The sequence below is a fragment of the Eimeria maxima genome, genomic scaffold (assembly GCF_000499605.1).
Source record: "Eimeria maxima Weybridge genomic scaffold, Emw_scaff1168, whole genome shotgun sequence".
In the NCBI taxonomy this organism is placed as follows: Eukaryota; Apicomplexa; class Conoidasida; order Eucoccidiorida; family Eimeriidae; genus Eimeria; species Eimeria maxima.
The window spans coordinates 1-9,266 of NW_013564186.1; the positions used below are offsets into that span (position 1 = coordinate 1).

The following is a 9,266-nucleotide window of genomic DNA, read 5'->3' on the forward strand; positions in this document are numbered from 1 at the left end:
ACCCCCTTCCCCACCCCCTCCTCCTCCGCCTCCGCCCGTAAATGTTCCTGCAAGAGAAACAAATTCAAATGAGGGGAGATCTCCGGAGGTCGGGAGAGGGAGGGGCAGAGGGCTGCACCCACCGGGTGCTGGCAGGTCGGCCGTTAAATTTTCGTGTTCCCGTTTTTCCGCTTTTCGTTTAGTTTGTGGGAATTCACATAAGTGCCAAAAACGCCGAGTAAATGATTTCCTAAGCATGGATCCACGCATTCAAATATCTACACGCAAGTGTCTCGTCATTTGACTGCATTGTTAAACGAACCCGGATCAATGTGAATTTACTGCCAAAAAGCCGTCTGCACTTTCCTTGGGGCATGCGTGGTGTTGTTCAATTCGTATGCATTCAGTGGGCAACTAATGAATAGTATTCTGTCGCCTCTTTGAACTTTGTGTTGGGGTTGTGCTGCAGGGGTCGCGGGGTGCCTCTTGCTCGCGGTTCAGGCGTAGGCATTTCACCTTTGTTTTCCAGTCCTGAAGTGGACGGTGGTTTATCACCGCCCAATAAAGAGGGCGGCGACGAAGGTGGCAGAATGCAGCGCAAGCATGATCGCGATGAGAGCCCCGATGACGGTAGTCAACGACGCTGGAAGAGGAAACAACCCTCGAACGTCGACTGGATGCTCAAATGCAAGACAAAACTGTTCGAACTGAAGGAACGCACTGCGAAAAAAGCCATCTCTGACGTTTTTCTCACGGAGAGGGTCAGAAAATTTGAATTGGACATATATTGGATATTGCTATGCTAAAATGTCACTACTAGGGCAGGGATGCTGCAGTACACGCATACATGCGACCTGCTTGGGATTTCATGCTGGATATCATGGTGCATTGTTGTGCAGACACTACAAGAAACGATTTCTTTTATTGGCCATAATGCAACGAAACTGGAAGCTGTTGCAGCCAAAAGCCCATCGGAATTCGCCGCTGAAGAGTGAGATCACCACCCTAGTAAAATTCATGCTGTATATAATATATATAAAATATATATCATATATATTGGGCGTATGAAAGTGCAAGTATTTCCGCCAGTTTTGCTAATTATGCCATCACACTTTGCATATGCAACTATTACTTTCCTGGATTTTGCGCTTTGCTGAGCAGCCGCCGCGTCTTCATGCAGAGCATCGAGTCGTACATCGCCGGACTGGAGAGGGTACATAAATCAAAAAAGGAGTCCCGAGTGCAATTTGCTTATGAAATGCTGCTTAAGTTGATAGCATTCATTTTGTTTACACAACAGTCGACCCTTCCGCTTTGCATGTCAAAATATGTCCAAATAAATAGCTGAAGCTGGCTGGAGCTGAACCGAACCCAGGATTCCCCCATATTATCTGCAGGCTTGCTGTGGCATCACCTAACAACTTCCGCTGTTAGTCATATGTATACCTCCTAGCTGTTATGCAGCTCTGCCTCTGCAGTTGACGTTGAAATTCGCACCTGCCTGGGGAGTGAATGCAGGCACTGCTGCTGTTGGCGAAGGAAACTTTGAATAAGCGGCAGTTAATGGGTCTCTTCGAAAGCGCTGTGAAGGTCGAGCGTCTGACCACGCCTTCAGAGCTACTGACGGAAATGTAAGGATTCCCCCGCCTCCTTCCTCCCCCGCAGAGAGTTAGAAGGCCACTAGCTATCCGTCTACACACTCAGTACTACGTATTTACTTCTCGCGATTTAGTCATTTAGTTGTAGCAGTGGGCTGCGTGCGCGATCTGCGGCAGGAGGAGCATCACTTCTCTCTTGAACACTTTCGCGTATATGCCTAAAATGGATGACGACGACTGAACAGGTCGTAACATTTTCTTCCTAGCTTTTCTTTTAATTTCTGCTGCCATACTACCCTGGAGTGCCTCTATTGTGGATACAACGGAACAATAGCAGGGAAACAGCCCAGGCACAGCTAATGAAGGGCTTGCGACAAAAAATGCCATCCGGCGCGCACATTTGACGCTCAGAGCTCAGAACAAAAGTCCCATTAGTACAAGAAGCACCATAAAACCCACAATAAACATTGTGCCCCATAGGTACACAACATAACAAATACGGAAATTATTAACGACAGTTCAACTGTCAAGAAGGGCAGACAACCAGTCTGCTGCCCCCTTTCCCCGTCTTCCTGCCTCTGGCGCTGCCCGGTGTTGGGCGGCCATGTATGCACTACGTGCCATACCGCTTTCTGTTGAATGGAGGAAGCGACGATTCGTTCGGGGCGCCGGTGTTCAACACCTCCAACAAAACAAGGGCGCGGCTACAGGGCCCATTCGGGCAGGGGAGCATTTTGGCTGCCGTTTGCCCGTCGCACTTCTCCAGTGCAAATCCAACGAAGCCTTTATTGTCGCTTAGGCGGAGCAGCCGCGCTGTACGTGTAATGCTGTTAAACATTCGTTTCTTGTTGCTAACCTCCGCAGTGGCTTCCTTGTCTGCTCGCTGGTGACTCACGGGGGAATCGCCGGGCGTAGTGGCTGTTGAACGGGTGCTGTCCGTGCCGCCTGGGGTGGCCCCAGAGGGAGACCCTTGAGAATTCCAGAGGAACCTTAAGTCCTCATTGTTATCCTGCCGAGAGAGAGAAGCAGGAAGCACGCGAGGCACACAGAAAGGCGCCGCATACGCCGGAGCAGGCGAAATTATGACGGGGCGCTGCCCTCGTAACTTCTTCAGCTGGCGGGGGACCGAGCGCTGCAACAAACAAAAACGCATACCAAGTCCTCAAAGGCTTGTCTACGCGCTTCCCCTAATGTCTACTAGACAGATACACGAGGGGAAATAGGAAGTCATCGTACCGCTTGCGATGAACAGCTACTGTCCTGATAATCCCTGTCTTCCTCCGAGTCACTACTCAGATTTAAAAGCCTGATTTCGCCTCCCGGTTTTTTTTGAGGCCTGTTCTCGACGTCCATAGACGATGTCACATCGTCCAGCGAGAGCTTATATAAGCTGGAAGGCGTCATACACAGCACGTACGCTGTTCTCTCGTCCTCCACCCACTTGCAGTGAACAATCGAACCGTCTTCTCTAGACAGCAGGCGAGCAGGGATCTGCACACCGGCAGAAAAGGCACACACGCAGTTTAAAGCACACCGCTCGACGGACGACTCTGTCATCAATGGTGAAACGGACACTTATATTGCAATGTAGAACTGGAACCCAATAAATGTGCGAGCGCACACATGTTGAGTTCCCCATTTGCATTTTCCCTCTGTCAGTTGCTCTCCGTTGTTGGTTTGCCTGGTTTATGGTGAGGGAAGAAGCAAGCATAATTTTCCGTGTTAGATCCCGTGCAGCCTACCGAGCGGACATTCCGTCTCTGCTTTTGCAACTTTTTGTTGTTTTTCGTGTCCGTTTTCGCTTCGCCTTTGTTGTTTTCGTCGCTCTTTGCTAGAGAAGAGTCGAACTCGTTTACATCCGTTAGGAAGTAGCCGTTGCGGGTGCCTAGCACGAACAGCCTAGCGGAGTCGGGGGAAAAGCAAAAGCTCGCCACATTCTCTCCCCTTCTAAAAATGTTTGGCAAGAAGTACATCAACTCCAAGGAGTCCACATCAAATACAAAAATGGAACTGTTGCTGTTCAGGCATCCCAGCTTCTTCCTATCAGGGCTCAAGTCCATGTGCACAACCGCTGAGCATAACATAGCAGAAAGGATATAAAGAAGCAAACCTCAAGCCATCGCACATTCTACAAACTCTGACCATAAACTTGTATGCTTGGCAGTAAGCACAATACCGCCGCAGATCAGTCACTAGTAGCGCTGGACGTTTTTATTCTTCGTCTGAAGAGAAACAAATGGCCTTACGGAAGGGTAGGTCTCGGACAGACGCAAGCTCAGTTCCAGTGGAGACTTTGATGAACGAAAGACAGAACGTGCCGTCTGTTTCCCCCAAACGATCCGGCAGTGCTTCCGCCTCCCGTAAACAAGGGACCTCTTTACAAATCCACTTTTTCGGAGTAACGGAGATGCAACCTTCGTCTTCTGCCCGCCCTCGGCTTTTATGCGTGTTTTCAGCAGCTCCACTTCCCACTGATTCACTCGCTGAAACAGATTCAGCGGATCTTGCATCTCCGCGCAAGCGGCGATAGTTCGCTGTCTTGCGGCTTTTGTTCGAAAAGTAACAACACGCAAGAATACTACGAGAAACGAACTGTAAAGCCGTCACCATCTCCCTTATTCGGCAAGCGCCAAGACACTGCAAATCCTGAATTTCCAACTGAGGCAACGAAAACACACACATGAGCAAATATATATGAAAATACATGTACATGCTTATGCATGAATATGTGCGCAAATATATGCACGTCAAGTGAACATCAAGTGAACAGTTTCACAAGAGCAACTAACAGTGTGAAGATGCAGCGGGAACGGCCTAGACTGCTAATACGGTGGCAAAGTGCCTACTGACCTCTTTGACATGAAAGGCGAAAAGGTGCAGCCCGTCATTACCCCCCACAGCTAACAGCTGTCCATCTTTGGCTGCATCGCAGCAGTTAATTTTTGACTGGTTTTGGAGCGATATTTTCGCCAGTTTAATCAAAGGAGACTGTGAGGGCTCCGCCGATTTGCTGTCCTCCACTGCGCCACTGTTGTTCAGTGCCCCATCTTCGATGTGCCTGAAGTACAGAAGGACAGTAGCCCTTGAGCGCCGCAAACTTGATCATCAGCCAGCAGACAGTTGAGAGGGTGCACCACAAAGAGTAAAAGGAACAGCTCGCCATGTCTGTAGGTACAGTGCAATATGTAGGACGTCTGTGAAATATAAATTAGTACATTATGTGTAGTGTCTTATATATCTGTGAAATATAAATTGGTACACTGCGTGTAGTGTCTTATGGTTCTTTTCCTCCTTCAATTACTCACCATATTCCAATTTCCGTAGCAGACGGACACACCAGCAACCGCTTCTTCCAAATTACTTTCGGCCGCTGGAGGCCCCGAAGGGTAGGAGACAAACAGAAGGGCAAGCAAGGTGCCTTGAGACCCTAAAGAACGGCAAACTCCGCATGAAGAAACTACTAAGCAAGTTATTGCCAGGTTCAGAAGCGAGTGTAAAAATGGACAGAGAATATGTACTTCACTCTCTGACACTCGTCCTATGGCCTACCGCCAGTTCCGTGAGGTTCCGCATCCACTTTATGCTTCCATCTGCTGCCCCAGTGACAATCAAAGAGCCATCTGGGCCTCCCGGGACTTTAGGCAGACACGCTAGGGCTTGGCTGTCACACAAATGAGGATAGCGACAGGCGCGGACGACCCACCGGTCTTCCTGAGCAGCAGGCCACAAATTCACCAAACGGTCGAAGCTAAACTTGCTGCTGTTGTCGCTGTGTATGCTGCTGAAGCGGATGCAGAGCAAGCCCTGAAGAAGAACGGGAGCACGGGCTGTGCAGGGACGCTTCTCCTCTGTTCAGTGCTTCGGGATCTTTATATGTTCATGTACTCCACTACACAAAAATTTGTCGCCTGACCTCCGTCCTGCTAATTGCAGACAGCTTCCCGTCAACCCCTACAGAGAGGACAACCTCTTCTTTCCTTTTCACAGTTTGCGCGTCGCTGTGGTTTCCGTCGGCGATCAAGCTGTCTATACATACCATCAACTGCATGTCCAGCACGTCAGCAACGTGAACGTGCAATGTTTGTAGCGGCACACAAGTGGGCAAGCTCCACAAGGTTATGCGTCCTCGACTGTCGCCACTGAGAAGCAACGATCGGCGGCGCAGCGCCCTCAGATTCCAAACGAGAGTAGGGCTATCTAAAATTCACAGAACAACACAGCACATCACCAAACGAGACCCATTAAAACGTGCGGACACAACACCTGGGCTGGCGCGCGCAGTTCCCCTCTTGTTTGGCAGAAGTCAATTAACAACTGCTAGTTATACACCCCAACACAATATATCTAGCTTTCAGGTGTCGCCAAGTGTTAATCACAGGAAAAACGACTACAACAAAATAAGGACTGAATTCTGCTGTTCCCTCACTCCACGGGGTGCGCACTACACGACTAAACAATCCTTAACCCACAGGCCCCGTCAATGATTAATTAATGTGACAAAAGAATAATCGCTCTGCTCAAATCGCAACTCACTATCCGACTTAGAGTCTCCTGTGAAAAATTTGCTCTCCAGCGCCATCTGTCCATCGGCCACAAAGGCGCTCTGAGGTCCCGAGCGCGAAAACCGCAAAATGCACGAAGTCGCATTTCCCGCAAAAATCAAATCCCGGGAGTACCAACATACCGAAAGTAAACGGCCTGATGGCGAACAAAAACGCAAACATCAAAAGGCGCATGCAGCAACTCTCTACGCAATGGTCCCTATACTCCCTGACTTCCGTCTTTCGCCTTTCCTATTCAACCCCCGAGAACGCGTAATGCCCTTTACCCTCGAGGAGCAAAAAGACCGTAGGAGCGGACTCTCCAGCAGCACAATGGGGAGGGCACTTCGTGTTATGCGCCTCATGCAAAGCAAAAAGGCAATACGTGCGCAGTGATTACGCTGCCTGTCAGTCTTAGAATAAGAAGACGGACTTTTCGTTTTGGGGAGAGTGTGCGTGACTTGAATTTCCTCAGTCGATTCATTGTCAGATGAAATCACCCCAACATACGGGTCGTCGCTTTGCTCACGGCAAGCTTTGTCTGCTATTCCCGAGACGTGCAGGAGCCGGACGCGACCATCGTCGCATGCAGCAGCGAAGGACGGAAGTCCTATTTCCGGGGGACAGCGGCAGAGAAAGAAAACAGCGCCACCATTTGAGGGACACTCGGCCTATCGGGGCAGCACGCACACAGGCCAACTACGACTCCACAATTACTCGGAAATGAAGGATGACAAGGGGGAATAACATTCAATTCTTGAAACATAATGAAATTGCCAATATGCAAACGCAAGCGACGGTTCCCTCTTCCCCCCGCTATGTGTTCCGCCGATGCGCACGCACTCGTACCTGTACGCGGCAAGTGCGGAGATTCCACGATGTAATCACACCATGAAGTCCAGTTGTTACAAGACGCCATTCAAATAGGGAAACTATGGTGACGTCATTGAATTCCGTCTGCTCTGTAGTCACACCACCTGCCTCAGAAAGGGCTGAGGACGCGGCCGCTCTCAGAGTCAAGGGCAACCAAATGATGTTCCGCACGGAGCTGCATGAAACCGTTGAAAGCCTCTGTAAAGGAAACCCAACAAAAAATCGCTTCGGACAGAGAAATATACTGGGTGTGGTTCATCGCACAAATCCCCGAGAAATCAGAATGCATCGGGAAGAAGCTTGCGTATCTGCGAGGTGAAAACCTCCACAGACCACATACCAGCTTTAAATGGCGGCTGACGGAGCTGAAGATTTCAACTATTCCGCTAGACCGGCCGACTGCCAACCATCGACCGTCGGGACTGAATTGCAAAGCCTCCACGCTGGATGGCGGTTGGCTGTCGATACACCTGAAACGCGGCAAACAGTTGCACTGGGGAATGTCGCTCAAGAACATATGAGCGTTACTGTGCAACAACATATTGGAAGAACATGAAAGATTCCCTCACCTGCAAGATAATATCGCTGTTTCCATTTTTGCATCCCTTCCATTACGAGCTTGGCTCCATGCGAAGTCGAAGGGGCGGAGGGTTGTAGCTCGTGTTGTACCCGTGCAGTTACTCCACTTCCCAAAATGCCTCTACATAAGAGCAAGCAAACTTTTAAGAGGCCCCCGGGACACAACCGGCGGGGAGTTGTTCACATGCATCGATGGGGCCGGCTCTTGCATGCGGCACAGCCCGGCGTCCTTCGGCGAAAATCATAGGAGGCCGGAGATCAATTTTCGCAGCATCAGTGGCAGGTCACGGCCTAAATGTGAATGAGTATGAGCAGACGAAGGAACAGCTATTGTTGGCTTGAACAGCCAGGCATGAAACGGAGCAATCGGCCTGCAAGCCAGTGAGGGGTGAAGAAGAGCTGCAGCCCCAATGTAGTGCACAGGCACTACAATGGACCTTCGAGGTGTGCCCGCGGGGCCTGGTAGCTCTAAAGGGCTTAAATAAGATAGAATGTTTAAGGATTTAGGGCACTTTTAGAGAAAAGGGAAACCTAATAGGATCAGAGTGCTCGCTAGCCTTCACCAACCATGGGACTGGATGCGAGGTTGGTGCTGTGACTCTGGCACTGACCCCCTGGGAGGGTCAACAGTCAGTTCCATTATTCTGGGTTTTCCCGTAATAATATGGACTCAAATATGTTTTGGAAATTAATATTTTATTAAATGGAACGTCTGTTAAATGTGAATGGAGAATAGATTACAGTATTGGAGTGTACACCTAGTTAGGCCTACTGAGGAGACATACGTAGTAACAGGGAAGCTAAGCTGTTCACTACACCCAAAGCACGCCAGCGTATGATGCTGTACAACATACGTGTATTTCTGTCTGCATTAGGCTTCTTTTAACAATGCCACTCCAAAATGGAGGTTCCATGGAATTCGATGCGCATTTCTGCAACAAGATTTCCGGCCTCATCAATTCCATTTGTCGCCTGTATTGAGTGAACCTTGGATCGTAGTAGAGGACAGCCGTGAACTGCAACGAAGTCAAAACGGCACGAGCTATGAGTCCCATTAGAGCATCTGGCCATCCTCCCAGTCTCCTATGAACAGCGACCTAGTGGCTGGATGTTGCCTGCCCAGCAACCCAACGGCATGCTGCCCTAAGGAAGAGGTTGAACCATAGTGTCCCCGTATTTGGCACGTGAACGCCTACTTGGCGTAAGTAGGCAACGTGCACTAATGGAGGCAGCATGCATGCATGCAGAAGTTCTCAGCAATTGCCTACAATGTTAGTGTTGTGACCGCATGGCACGGCTTTGTGCCCACGTGGGGCCCCTTCCTGTGGGCCCAGGGTAGCCGCTAACATCTGCCCAGATGAAACATTAGGTGATACAGAGTGTACAAGTTGTCCGCGGTCTCATCTAAGTGCCATCGTTGGCTAAAACGGAGATGGTTTACTCCAGATATATGCCCCTTCAGCACAAGTGGCCTCCCTTACGGTCATCAGGAGTCGTGGGCACAGCGGTGCAAGTGTCTTAGGTTGATCAGAGAGAGCCGTTAGCTAGCAATGAGGTGCGGCGCAGCTTGTTGCAAGTGGTGCTGCGAAGCAACCCCGCGTTGAAACACAACCAGTCCCCAAATTGATACATGCAGTATTGCTGCAGTATTGCTGTAGGCACTTGTTAACCACTGATTTAGGTCATAGCAGCTAAT

The 9,266-nt window shown here is 49.8% G+C and overlaps 2 protein-coding genes across 2 annotated transcripts; one reads left to right on the forward strand and one right to left on the reverse strand.

Moving 5' to 3' along the window:
- EMWEY_00049380 (hypothetical protein, conserved) lies at positions 1-1,818 on the forward strand (the record flags this gene model as incomplete). The annotated part of the gene is made up of 6 exons (XM_013479481.1): positions 1-135; positions 449-740; positions 879-970; positions 1,141-1,192; positions 1,498-1,610; positions 1,755-1,818. Coding segments are annotated over 6 exons (748 nt in total), but the record flags the coding sequence as incomplete, so codon positions are not given.
- Positions 1,819-2,190: 372 nt separating this feature from the next.
- On the reverse strand, positions 2,191-7,586 carry EMWEY_00049390 (hypothetical protein, conserved; the record flags this gene model as incomplete). Its single annotated transcript, XM_013479482.1, has 13 exons — positions 2,191-2,709; positions 2,814-3,068; positions 3,320-3,648; positions 3,824-4,235; positions 4,428-4,635; positions 4,883-5,004; positions 5,127-5,288; positions 5,491-5,774; positions 6,111-6,275; positions 6,552-6,789; positions 6,968-7,189; positions 7,332-7,461; positions 7,561-7,586. 13 exons carry the CDS (start codon positions 7,584-7,586, stop codon positions 2,191-2,193), a joined length of 3,072 nt encoding a protein of 1,023 aa, XP_013334936.1.
- Positions 7,587-9,266: the final 1,680 nt, after the last annotated feature.